The following is a 14,360-nucleotide window of genomic DNA, read 5'->3' as shown; positions in this document are numbered from 1 at the left end:
ATTCTCTGAGCACATCTTCTCTGCTGCGTGCCTTCCTGGACCAGGCGTTTTCTTAGGTCGCCCCATGAGATATTCCAAATTCTAGAACAGGTATTTCTCTTCTATTGCCAGTTCTCAGCTGTGGAAAATGTGTTCAGATTGGGGACATTCTTTGTTCGCAGGTACACAGTGTATAATGACACTGTGAAATGCATTTTAACTCAAGTTCACTTCTTGACAAAAGTATGAGGTACAAGGCACTGGACCCTGTTATTAAAACCCCACAGTTAGGACCCACCTGAAGGAAACCCAGCTGGCAAGCCATCGGGAGGTAGGCGACGCTAGAGGTAGGACGTTGGCCTCCTACTCCTGAGATTATGCAGCAGGACATGCTACTGCATAATAAAGTGTCATCAAGGGCTGCCCCATTGGGCTGAGCTAATGGTAGGTCACAATGGTTTCTAATTAAGTAATTAAGCCCACTCAGTGATGGGAGAGTGCTTACAGCTGCATTGCAGAGACAGCCTGTACTCATTCAGCAGGTTAAACAGTGCTTTTAACTGGGCTCTTTAGTTTGCTTGCCCTCCTGTAAATTTGCATTTCTGCCAAGCCGTAGTGTCTGCTCTGTAACTTGGGTTTTCTTGCCAAGTAGGCTGGGAGTCAGCAATCCTGAGTGCTAGATCTATAACAAACTGGAACTAGCACTCACAGTGGGCCATGTCCATTTCCATGTTCATTAGTGCTTGATTGGTTTAGTGACTATGATATGCAAAGCCTACTGTTCTGTCATTCTCGGACTTCAATTATTTTTCTACAAAAGTGATGCAAGTAAATTGAGGAGATGGGAAAGTTGGGATCTGTTGTACTAACTGTTCAAGAACCTTCCTCGTCTTTGTTCTGTCCTCACCAGTAACAGCATTACGTCTAATGTCTAGCAGATTGCCTGTGTGGTTGTTTAGTTAAATAACAAATGAGCGAATAAACAAAGAATGAGAGAATTTAGTAAAAAAGAAAAAAAAAAAAGCCAAGATGTGGAGTGACCATTCTACCCTGCTCTATTTGATAGTGAGAGCGTAACACCGTCTATGATCACAAGTTTCCTCACGAGTAAAACAAAGACTCAAATACCCAAAGTTATACCTAGTGACATAAGGAATATAAATTACCTGGAATTTACACTAATAAATCTTGTCTAGCATCTGTAGAAGAATTTTCAACAAACAAAACATCTTGTATTTATTATATATTACAGAAAAGAAACAACAAACAAAACATCTTGTATTTATTATATATTACAGACTTTTTCAAACCATACAATGAATAAATAACATTTATGCTCAAACTCAGCTTGCGCTTGCCAGCTTAATTAAAATTTTAAGTTAGCCTATGTAAGATGTTGCAACCAATGCAGCGTATCTGGAGAGATTAGACTTTCGTGTGGACAAGGAGATGACTGTGGGGTTGGCAGCAAGGGCAACTCCTTCCTTATTTCACAGATAGGATAGTGACATGGTTATGCCTCACAAGGAGCCCTGTGACTGTTCATTGCTGAATTTCCATGTTTGGCCCTAGACCTGGTACATAGAAGATTATTAATAAATATTTCAATTGAAAATATGAAATGAATAGAAATGTGCTTATCTGGGAGATAATGGGTAAGACATAAACTTCTGTGCATTAAAGCAAAATAGTCAATATTCCATGTACAACAGGGTACTTTAAGTAGAAAATAAGAAAACTATTTGATATTCTTTGAAATGGCAATAAAAATGACAACTAAAACACAGCCCTTTATTGATGTGTCACCAACGTGACATGCTTCAAACACTGAAGGTATAAGTGGAATCACATCTCTTCAGATATTTCAAGAAGGTGCTTGTGTATCTAAGTGCCCTGTTATCAGGAATGCCTCCTCTCTCCCCTTCTCTCATTGCATAGGAAACCCTGGGCTTCCACAGCTATCTGGGTTTCTTTCCTGAATGCCACATCAGCAGAGAGCTGGCTCTGCCCAGTGCTTGCTTCTGGGCATCTCTCTGCCACCCAGGGTGTCTGTTGGAGTGTGGATCGTCAGTTCTGAGGGGCCTTGTAACTTCCGTGGTGAACTCCCTGCTGGTCCAGATACCAGCTCAGGTGACCAGGGCCCCCACCCTGAGCTCCAGGTTATCACCCTTTAGATAGCTGCTGGGGTCTCGATGTGGCTCCCCATCCAACGCTCAGGTTGAAATTAGCTGCTGTTGAGAAGTGGGGTCTTCAAGAGATGATTGGGCCATTGGGCTTTACCTTGAGGGGAGGGTTCACTACCTTTGTAAAAGTCGATTTTGGCCCCCTTTTGTGTCCTGGCCCTGCTGCCCTCTGCCGTGAGATGATACTGCAAGAAGGCTTCTGCCAGATGCCAACACCTTGATGCTGGACTCCCAGCCTGCAGAACCGTAAACCATGCCGTGCATTTCCATTCATTGCCCAGTCTGTAGTACTCTGTTACAGCAGCACAACATGACCTCAGACGCAGCATTCACATTTTTAGCCACTGCTCTTCATAGTGTCATCTTCCTATCAGGTTAGACGGCTCCTCAGAACATTCTAGTCCACAGTGTAACCAAACCAACCTTCTAACAATGAAGCCTTGAACATTTAGAAACATCCCATGTCACCATCCTGGGCTCTCACTTTCCTCAAGGCACTACTATTTCTGGGGCAGGTTGTCCTTACCAATCCACTGGATACACCAGTTCCACCTTGGATGGAAAAGGTCTGTCCCAGTCCAACAGTCTCTCCAACTTTCAAACTCAGAGTCATCCAGACTAGTACCTTCTTTCCCTGGAGTTCCCTTTTGCTATTTAAATTGTTTTGCTTGTGCGTCAATGATGGGGTCTCAACCTTGGTGGTGTCACAGGAGGTCACAGTATACCTACCTCTCCACCCTAGCCGTGTACACACTGGCCTCGCCAAGGCAGCCAACATGTGCACACCCAAGACACCATCCTGGTCATTTTCTGGAAAACCAGTGAATGTCTTTTGCTAGGTGGTTCTGCCTTCTGCCTATTCCTTGAAATGTTTGGAAAAAAATAATAAAGTTTGGCTTCAGGATGACTTTCTATCCCACTTGTTCTTAGAAACGATCAGAAAATCAACTTAGTTATTATCATATCAACTTATGAGAAAATCTGCTTTAGTGTTGAGAATTTTGCAGATAAGAGCATACCTATTTACTCGCCCTCCTACCTAAGCCTCACATTCAGTATGGACATTAGGGAATGATTTTTGCATCATTCCAGCTCAGATTCAACAACCTGCCCAAGGCCACACAGCCACAGAGTGGTGGCATGAGCTTAGGCATGAGCTCATGTTTTTCTTACTAAAGGAAATTCTGTCCTAAACCATATGAAATCCAAGACTGTGACTTTGAAGAACTCATAGTCTAACTGGTCTTTTCCACATCAGTGGACTCTAACATGTTTAAAAGATTCTAAGAGTGTAGCCAGGATTTAAAGAAATTCAGTAATGTATTCTCAGTATTTTAGTTTCAAATACCCCAGACCTCACCCCACTGGCTTCAGGCCTTGGAGTTGGAGAGAGTGTCTTCTGAAGTTTCAACAACATTGCACAAACCCAATTTTGGGGGGAGCTTCTCAGTGCAGGCAGAGCCATGGTGATGTTCATGGGATGGGATTAAGGGTTAGTCCCCTAATAAATGTACATAATGTGCCATTGGCTTGGGCACAGGCCTAGGGTTTGTGGCGGGGCACCAGCACCCACACTTTGCAGTTATCTCCCAGGACCCCAGGGGCTGGGGGTAGCTTTCAGCAGAGGGAACATCATAGTTTCAGTTTTAAACATTCAAAGGTATATAGATATGTAAAGTAATAATACCACTCACTTCAGGGAGGAGAAGAAATAGAAGAACCTAAAAGCTTTTCCTTCTCTTGCCTTCTGGCCTGAGGCTCTGGGTTAAAGTGTTGGAAATGCATCCTGCCTAAGGGGAGGCCTTGACAAGCTCCTCTCCTTTCCCCTTCCCCATTCTTTCTCTCAATTCCCTCCTTTTTTTTTTTTCTTTCCATTCTCTCCTCTTCTTCCCCCATGTCCCCATATTCTTTCCATCTGTCCTTTTTCCCCTTAAGGTTCCACCCCCCCATTATACATGGCCCACCCTACCACATGTAAATAAAAAGACAGACTGGGGAGGACTCTTGTCCAGGAGTGTCCAACCTTGTTTTTCTCTGACACACATTGGAAGAATAGGGGTTGTCTGAGGCCACACATTAAATACACAAACACTAAGGCAAGCTGATTAGCAAAAGAAAGGTCCATGCATACTTTTTGTGATAGTCAATACTACAAGTAAGCAAAAAAAAAAAAAAAAAAAAGAAAGAAAGAAAAAAGAAATCCTCACAAGGCTCACAGCCATAGCACAGTGGTTACAGTGCCAACCACATACACCAAGGGTGGCAGGTTTGAACCCAGCCCAGGCTAGCTAAACAACAATGACAATTACAACAAAAAAATAGTCAGGCATGGTGGCGGGAGCCTGTAGTCCCAGCTGCTTGGGAGGCTGAGGCAGGAGAATCGCTTAAGCCCCAGAGTTGGAGGTTGCTGTGAGCTGTGATGCCACAGCACTCTACTAAGGGCAAGATAGTGAGACTCTGTCTCTAAAAAAAGAAGAAATGCTCTCAAAATCATCACGTGGCCCGCAGGCTGCAGGTTGGACACTCCTGCTGTAGTTATTGGACCACTCGTTTGGAAATCTGGTTGCCAAATAATTAGAAACACCCAGAAAAAAAAATAGTGACTCTTTACCCTACAGCTAGGAAATGGCACCATCCTAACTACATGTCAGGTCTCGAGGGTGGAGGGAGGGTGGTCTTTTGTCTTTTCTGGATGCCCAGAGCACTGGGAACAGGCAAGCATCCCAATGTGGGTTGTTGTTGAAGAGGAGAGGATCCCAGTGGGAACAGGGCAGGTGAGTGCTGCCTCGAAGATCCACAGTCCTAGAACCTGCCCCACGTTCAGTGAACCTCCTCTTGTTGAAAGACACCTGTTATAGTCCCTATTCTACAGAGCTGAGAAAATGACCCAGGAAGGCCTCCAGGGTGTGAGAAATGTTTCTTCTTTAGCTTAATGGGGCATCTTGGGATTTGGCAATTTTTAGTAAACACCACTTAAGCCCTGTGGTCCAGTTTGCTGACCTGCTCAAATTCAGAGGAGTTTAATCTTCCACAAAAATGTGGCCAGTGGAAAAGTATTCAACAGAAAGTGCTCAGAACCTTCTGTCTAAACACAATTGAAAAGTCGCCATACTGTGTCTTGTGTGACTGGTCTTAGGCTCAAGATCTATTTCATCCTCTTTATGTCCACAGCCATTCCGGAAGGTCAGTGTGGATATGTCCATTTTTCACAAGGAAAGCTGCTATTACAAGAGGTGATGTCACTTGTCCAGGAAGGCAAGTGATTGAACTGTTTTGCCCGCTGTCCCTCCTGGAAGCAGATGGCGCAGTGCAGCTCTGACCTTCAGAGTATTTACCCCATCCATTCTATGCCACGTCGAGTCTGGCTTTAGATCAACGAGGCCTTGACAGTGATAGAGAAAAGGCTAGGGTAGAGGCATCTGTACACATTTCTATTTAAAAGCCACATCAATTTGAATCTTAACAAGTCTGAATAGGGCTACATTAGGCCAATTATTTTATTTCCTTTATGATGAAGTACAAATTAATGAGGCCACATCTGAGCCACCTTAGAAACGACGTGTGATTTTTGCATGTTTTGTGTTCCCTCCCCTGTCATGACAAGGTGGGTGTTGGCATAGCTGTCACTGTGCATGGGCAGGTGATGTTGATCCTGTGCCCTGTTTCCAAGGAACTCGTTAAGCCATCAAGAGTCAGTATACAAAGTACTTCTGCAGTTTTTCTTTGCTGGCTGGACTGATTTTTCTTATTTTCTTGGCATCCTTTTCAATCAAGCTATTTAATTCTTTCTTTACTGCTTTCTCCACCCTTTGCTAGGGAATAATACATTTATTCATTCACCTGAGACTTCATTTTCTCTGTTATTAAACAGAGATTCATGAGGATGAATTTGCAGAGTGCCTCATTGTACAGCAGGGTCCCAAAGCAGGCTGCTGTAACAGCACCATAATCTGGGTGCTCAGCAACAGCAGAAACATCTCACAGTTCTAGTAGTTGAAAGTTTGAGTTCAAGGTGCAGTATGGTCACTTTCTGGTCACTTTTTCTAGGTTTGGAGACTGAAATCCTCACTGAATCCTCACATGATGTAAGGGGCAGCAGGGTGAGCTCTCCAAAACCTTGTAAAGACACTGACCTCAACTCATGAGGACTCTAAGTCACCTCCCTAGGGCCACGCCACCAAACACCATCCCATTGGTGATTGGATTTTAGCACATGAATTTTTGGAGACCTAAGCATTCAGTTCATAACAAGGACATGTCAAGTAACCTTTCTCTCCTTTGAGCCTGGGTCTCTCATCCTAGTAAGACTTGCCTTAGACCCTTACCTTTGTCATGAGGGTTAAGGAAAATGACACAATTGAAAGGCCAGGCCCTTCCCAAATGGAAGATTTGTGAATAAAATAAATGATTATTGTCTTAAACCAAAAAAAAAAAAAAGAAAATAGTGGTAAAACTGTGTCGATGGCTTAGGCGCCTACTTTGATTAATTTTACTGCTTCTTGTTTGGGTTATAATAAACTTTTGATACAAAAAAAAAAAAAAAGGCCCTTTGGAAGCTCCACCGTGCCCTGTGGTTGGTTGTTATTGTGGATAGGTAAGAATTTCCTTATGTTACGCAAATAAGTAAAAGAATATTCATAAATGAATATAAATACCATTTATGCCAAAACATCTATAATTTTCCAGCTGCACAGATCATGTGTTGAAGGATTTGGAGGACTTTCCCCCACTTATTTCCCACAATAACCCTGGTCAGTGAACTCAGATCCCAATCTCTTCAGATAGATTTGTCTTCCTGAAATCTAATGTCACTTTGAAACCGTGTTTAGGGATTATGGTAGGTTCAGAATCCATTAGAGGTTACAAGCTACACAAGTCCCTTACCAAACTTGATACACAGCTCAATTTGGATTAGCACATTTGGGTAAAGCTCAAGGCAGAATGTTCTTCATGACATACAGGATGTGCAAACATCATCTTTCAGGAGAGAGATTCTGTGGGCACTAGGAAGTCTTTACAGAGGGAAGGGTGGATTCTGTTCCTTACTCCCTGTCCTTGTAGAAGGAAGGCTGGATTCTGCTCCTTACTCCCTGTCCTTGTAGAAGGAAGGCTGGATTCTGTTCCTTCGTCCCTGTTCTTCTCGTTGTTTCCAGATGAGGGGCTCTGCACCGCTTTGTGGAGGAAGGGGCATATGGACAGGTGGATAAAGGAATAGGCACTAAGTTCCAACTCAGGAGTATTGCCCACAGCATGGCAAGCACCTTAGGCAAAGTTCTGTCGCTTGTACAGGATTAAATAAGATTCTTCTGCCATACTAGCCCAAGTCAATGTGAACAGAGATCTTTATATGCTGGGTGCTCCTTTCTCTGTGGTTTTAAGCCTTGGATATTGGAAGGCAGTTTGGTGCCTTTACTCCCCAGGAGCAGGCAGATATCTGACAGTCCAGGAAGGACTTGGAGCTCATGAGCCCCTACGGATTCTTGTTTTGCAGAGAGCAGCAGCCTGCATCCAGCCTGTGTCCACGAGGGCACCATGCACAGCCGACTCTTTCAGATCTTGTACCGGAATGAAGAGGTGCTCATAAATGATGCCGTGCTCTTCCAGGCTCATTTGCTCTTGGATGGTGAAAGGGTAAGTCTGGAACCTCCTGCCAGCCACACCAGGCTGTTCCCGGTCATTACTGCGCAAACGGTAAAGGAAGGAGAAGCTATAGATTTACTCAGAGAGATGTCAGGTAGGAATCTGTGATTTTAGGACATTGTGCACTTAGGCGGCGTCTGTGGCTCAGTGAGTAGGGCGCCAGCCCGATATACCAAGGGTGGTGGGTTTGAACCCCGCCCCAGCCAAACTGCAACTACAACAACAACAACAACAACAACAACAATAGCCATGCGTTGTAGTGGGCGCCTGTAGTCCCAGCTACTCAGGAGGCTGAGGCAAGAGAATCATCTAAGCCCAAGAGCTGGAGGTTGCTGTGAGCTGTGATGCCATGACACTCTACCGAGGGCAACAAAGTGAGACTCTGTCTCTTAGCAAAAAAAAAAAAAAGAACATGATGCATTTACTTATATATTCACCCCCCCCCCCCCAGTGGTTTCATTCACATGCTTGCCCATCCTGCGCAGCCTCCACCCACTAACCAGTCTTTCACTCCCCAGTCCTCACTCATTAGCTCATCTGTTCAGGCACTCTGTCAGCAGATGTTTAGGGAGGATCTGCCTTTTATAGGGCTCTGTCTGGGCCCTTGGATGAAGGATGGAGCTGAGGAAGACGGTAAGCCCTCTGCCTTGAAGGGGTTGATAGTTCAGCAGGAAAACGGGCGCATAGAGAAGGCCCCGGTGGATAATGTGCACTCTGCTGACTGACTGTAGAAGTTAAATAAAAGGACACCAAGGATGGATAAATGGGCTCTGTTGGGGTTGTCCTCACTGATTTCACCAAGGAGCTGGCTTTCAGATGCACATACCGTGCATCCGTCAGCGTGAGGAAGAGCAGCTCGTGAAGGAGAACTGCGTTAGCACAAGCCCAGGAGCCCAGAGGCTTTGTCCCTCTTCCTGGACGCTTGATTGAAGATGGCCTTTGCATCACATCAACACATTTCAAGGGAATAGTGAAGCCCAAAGCCCTGTATGTCCTTCTCCTCACCTCGAGTCTCTGCTGTCACATTACAGCTGGCGATTCCTGCTACGATACCTTTGGATTGATGTAGAAGAGTGTTTCTATTGTAGGAGAATCTATCTGGAGCCTCCTACTCACCTGCCTCCTGGGAGTGTCTGACGACTCCTATTGGGCATCTAATAACTTTCTCCCCTCATGCCTCATAGCTTTGCATTCAAATCTTTTATGATCTAGGTAGTGACCAAATTTCCCTGTATTTCTAAAGCTGAAAAGCTGCCAGCCCTTCCTTACACATTCATCCATCCATCCATCAAAGCTGTATCAAGCATCCTTTAAGCACCTACCATGTGCTGCTGACAAAATTGTGAACAAGAAAATACCCCCTGGTGTTTGGGGGCTTAGATCAAACAAACCAGACACATCTGTGCTACCACTGCACCTTCTCCCAGCACCACTCTCGGCTCTCAAGTCTGTGAGGTACTCTTGTGAGATGAGAGAGAAGTTTGTACCCCAACTGGAGGTCAGGGAAACTATCGCTGACCCCAGGGAGGGGAGCCTGCAGATGGTCCCACTGAGCAAGACCTCCTGTTGTCTCATGACAGACACTCAGATAATAAGATTGTCAAGAGCACGATACAGCCTTCGACACAACCTTCACACACAGGGAATTATCTCTGGAGGAAAAGTGGTGGATAGGAGAGGCCTCCGTGAGACCACAGTGCTGAGGAAGAGCCAGGTGCTCCAGAGCTCAGGGAGATGGCATTGCTGGAGGAGGGCAAAGGGCAGACAGAAGCCCTGGGTGGGGGGTGACATTCCAGGAAGAGTAGTGAGGCCAAGGTGACTTCACAGTGAGCGAGGGGACAGGTGGTGAGACCCGAGAGGCGGGAGGGCAGACACAGCATCGTGGGCCAGGGGAGGGAATTTAGAGCTTATTCTCAGGCAGGAGAAAGCTGTTTATTATGTCAGAAAGGTGAAAGGGCACAAGTTGATTTTAGAATTTCATCATCCCCTTAGCAGTCTGCATGGTTCTGGGGCCTGGAGTCTCACCTCTCTCTCCATCTCCAGAGCCCTGGTAGCCGTGGAACTATACTGCAGATACTTGGACAAAGGATGAATGAATGTCTTAGTTGTGTCATTAATAAATTGAATTTAGAATCCCTTCGTTTTAGCACCTATGCAACCTCTTCTTTCCAATTAGCAATGAACATGCCCAGTGTGCCTTGTCTGGTGGCACTCAGCCCTCACTCTGCATCACACCCAGGCCACAGCTGCCTCCTGTATACAGCAAGGAGCACGCACCCCACTCAGCAGAGCCTGCAGCTAATCTGATCCCAGTTTTCCTTAGGCCAAAGTGACTGCACATGCTTCTCTGTAATTACAATTAAAAAGGCCACACCAAACCCCGGCCAGCTGTGGAGCTTGTCCAGCCCTGTCCGCACTTTCCATGTGCTTTGTGCCCCAGGAGACTGACCACGGGCCCTGCTCCTCAGTGCATCTGCCCTTGGTTTCCATGTGGTTTCTGCCCAGGAGAGGTTCTGCAGGGGCCTGGGAGGAGGATGGGCCCAGGGTGCACACTGCAGGCTCCTCCCAGGCTGGGTCACACAGGGCTGGGGTGCCGGAGGCTACCACAGACGATATTTAGGGATGCCGCATTGGCAGCTTGCAGTCAATTGTGATAGAAACATTTGTACCACTAAAAGTGGCAGTGCTCCAGATCAGCGTCTGGTTTAATTTTCTTCCTGAGAGCTAGTTGTTAAGTGTTTGCCAGCTTGCCACTTGCTCGCTCCTCCTCCCAAAGGCCCCAGCTCCAGTCTGGGCCAAGCTGCGCCTTGCTCTCCTCGGTTCTGAATGCCGCTCGCTCTGCTCAGCTGTCCAGGCCTAGGGTGGGAGGGAAGTCACGCCTCTAATCCGGAGGCGCTAAACCATCATCTGCCACTCTCCCTGCGTCCTCCCCATGCCTTTCGAGTCATCCCTTTGATGAACTGTACTCCGTTGCCTCATTTTGAGCGTATCCTCCATTTCCTTCCTGGACCACCATTGTTACATTACTTTAGGAAAAGATTCCCTCACTTTGCCTTGAATGTTAATAAGCTCCCAGTTAGGCTGCACTTGGGGGCAGCTTCTCCAAATGAGAGAACCACACTCTGTTTCATATGGGCCATTGTCTTTGGCATGTTGACCCCACAGAGCCACCTTGGCAGAGTGGCTGTGACAGATGCATGGCGGAGGCCAATTTCGGCACTATTGAGCTATCCTGCCCATCAGTCTGCCTTAGTCCGTCTGAGTCTTGCTCCCATCCTTAAGAATTTAAAGCCTTTTGAGTCTGACCTTTCCCAATGCTCAACTTCAGCTGCTCTGAGCTTGTAGCCAGCCTTGGTTCTGAGGTTGGGCAGGGAGGGGGTGTGTCTCACACTGGATGTTGACTTCTGCATGTCACATTTTTTTATCTTTATCAGCTAATAATTTATTACTGTGCTAGGGTGATCCATGTGGTGGCAAATAGTCATTTCAAAATCAGTGACAATTCAAGTTAATTGGATAGGTCTATAAAGACTGTGCATTTGCAGTGAATACATCAGCTCTTTTCCAGTTAACATCCTTCTGCTTATGACAACCAAAGTGGCCCTTATGGCCAGGTGGCCAGGAAATAGGTCCATGAACTCACAGAGACACTGTGTGGACAGTGGGCATTCATGAAATGCCTGTCCATGGCACTTTTCCACGTGCTATGGGAAACTGAGGCTTAGAGATTTAGTTCATGCAGCAAGGTCACAGATGAGCGCAAAGGGTGATCATGGACAGTACTAATCCCAGGCTAAGGCATCCTATAGGATGTTTTAGTAACAGTTACAAAGAGTGGGTATGGAATTAGGGTGGGTATAGGTTCTGTTAACCCCACAAAAGATTTGAGAAGCCTTAAAAAGCTTATATAACACTAACAATAAAAAAATAGCAGTGTGTTTACAGGCAGAGACATATGGATGGAAGGACAGAAAAGGAAAATAAAGCCCAGGTTAAATGTAGCAGACCAAAATACACAGCATCCTCTGTGTGTTTACTCATGGCGGCCTACACAGTTAGTGCTAAGCTCACAGCAGCCACGGCAGGATGAAGATACAGTTATTAACAAGAAGATGCTTAGCACTCGGAGGAGGAACGGGAACATAATATGTATTTAAAAAAAAAACAACAGTTGTGAATCAAGGCTGCATCTTCATAGGCTTAAAAAGGAAAAGCATTTCCCAGAGGGTGACTTCTTGGCACACCTGCTTCCCAGCCCCCCAGCAGTGCTTGTACAGAATGCAGATTTATGGCCCTCCTCCCCAGCCTAGTGATTTGAAGGGTGGGTATTTGTTTAGGGGGCTTGATTCAGAGTTTTGACAGTAGGCTGTGGAAAGACTTCCATGGGAAGGAGTTAAGAGCTCCTGAGACAGAGGACAGAGTGAAGCTGAAAAGCAGAGGGTGGGTTTGGGGAGGAACGTGTCATTGCCAGTGGGACAGGCAGAGGCACAGACACAAAGCTGGGAAGGAAGGTGGAGGACCTGGTGTGAGGCACCACCGAGACCCTCTCACAGCCCACAGTCCACCTTGCTCTGAAGGTAGGAGGCTCCTTTCAGATTCTGAAGGAGAAGAGCTGGAATTTAGGAAGCTCAGTCTGCAAAAATATGAACAATGGGGGGGCCAAAGTGTAGATGCGGTTTCTGCAGGTGAGCACCGTGGCAGAGGGTAGCCATGTGACCCAGGACAGTGTGGACCAAAAGGGTGACAAAGGAAGACTTTGTGACACAAAGGTCCACCCCTTTGTGTTAAAGGCTGCACATGACATCCAGTGCAGCTCCTAGACCTGGGTCCAGGTCAAGCATGGGAGGTGGAGCACATGTGGAGAGAAGAGAGTTCGAGGGAAGTTGACTTTAAGATTTGGGCATGAAATAGGCTTGGAGTCACTGCTGATAGTCAAGTGTAGATGGAGAGGAAACCTTTCTATTAGGGAATGGGAATTCAAGTGGCTGTATAATGACAATTGCAGTGAGCTTAATACTACTAGCATCTCCTGTGTATCAGGTGTGAGCAGTGTGGCAGGCAGCGTGCTGAGTTCTTGGTCTGGAATATCCCATTGAATCCCCGCAACAGCATTGTGAGATGTTTCATTATTCCTGTTTACAGATGAGGATGCAGAGATTTAGAGAAGTTCTTTTCCAAAGTTACACCACCAGGAATTGGTAGGGCTGGAGTCAAAACAGTGACAATCTGATTGTAAAGTCAAGGTTTGTCCCAGTACTCAGGACCCCAATGTGGATTTGGTGGAAGAAGGGACGCTTTGTGCACCAGGAGCCAGTGGTAAACCAAAAATAATGACAACAGTAATAAGGAACATATATTGAGATTTGTGTGAACGAAGCTCTTAGCGCACATTTTCTTATTTAGCTCACACAGCAATAGTATGGAGGAAGTGCAATCATTTTACTCCCATTTTACAGATAAGGAAATGACAGGTTAACAGGGCCAAGGTCACACAGATACTAAGTGGTAAAGCTGGGACTTACACAGATATAGATCATCTTCAAAAGCTGCCTGCCTCGTCACCAGGCTGTGACGGAGCTCAGGAGAGAAGTTAAGAATGGGGGAGAAAACAGGAGTCAGTTTTGTGAGCAGAGGTAAACCAACTAGTGAGAGAACATGCGACTTAGAACACAGACTTGACCATCCTGGAGAAGGCTGAGGACGTGGAGCCCATGACAGTACCTGTCAGCAGGATGCGGGTGGAGCCCGTGACAGTACCTGTCAGCAGGATGCGGGTGGAGCCCGTGACAGTACCTGTCAGCAGGATGCGGGTGGAGCCCGTGACAGAACCTGTCAGTAGGATGCGGGTGGAGCCCGTGACAGAACCTGTCAGTAGGATGCGGGTGGAGCCCGTGACAGAACCTGTCAGTAGGATGCGGGTGGAGCCCGTGACAGTACCTGTCAGCGGGATGCGGGTGGAGCCCGTGACAGAACCTGTCAGCAGGATGCGGGTGGAGCCCGTGACAGAACCTGTCAGTAGGATGCGGGTGGAGCCCGTGACAGAACCTACCCGTGACAGAACCTGTCAGCAGGATGCGGGTGGAGCCCGTGACAGAACCTGTCAGTAGGATGCGGGTGGAGCCCGTGACAGTACCTGTGAGTAGGATGCGGGTGGAGCCCGTGACAGAACCTGTCAGCAGGATGCGGGTGGAGCCCGTGACAGAACCTGTCAGCGGGATGCGGGTGGAGCCCGTGACAGTACCTGTCAGCGGGATGCGGGTGGAGCCCGTGACAGTACCTGTGAGTAGGATGCGGGTGGAGCCCGTGACAGAACCTGTCAGCAGGATGCGGGTGGAGCCCGTGACAGTACCTGTGAGTAGGATGCGGGTGGAGCCCGTGACAGTACCTGTCAGCAGGATGCGGGTGGAGCCCGTGACAGTACCTGTCAGCAGGATGCGGGTGGAGCCCGTGACAGAACCTGTCAGCAGGATGCGGGTGGAGCCCGTGACAGAACCTGTCAGTAGGATGCGGGTGGAGCCCGTGACAGAACCTGTCAGCAGGATGCGGGTGGAGCCCGTG

At 47.0% G+C, this 14,360-nt stretch overlaps 1 protein-coding gene across 1 annotated transcript in view; it reads left to right on the top strand.

The window, feature by feature from the left end:
• FAM135B (family with sequence similarity 135 member B) overlaps positions 1-14,360 on the top strand; it is a 286,925-nt gene that overhangs the window by 171,404 nt on the left and 101,161 nt on the right. The window contains exon 4 of the mRNA XM_053559011.1: positions 7,654-7,793. Within this exon, the coding sequence (XP_053414986.1) occupies positions 7,654-7,793 (140 nt within the window). The remainder of the gene's footprint in view (positions 1-7,653; positions 7,794-14,360) is intronic.

Source organism: Nycticebus coucang, chromosome 13, assembly GCF_027406575.1.
Source record: "Nycticebus coucang isolate mNycCou1 chromosome 13, mNycCou1.pri, whole genome shotgun sequence".
NCBI classification, from domain to species: Eukaryota; Metazoa; Chordata; class Mammalia; order Primates; family Lorisidae; genus Nycticebus; species Nycticebus coucang.
The sequence above is the reverse complement of the archived record's forward strand: the minus strand, read 5'-3'. Positions and strand labels throughout refer to the sequence as shown.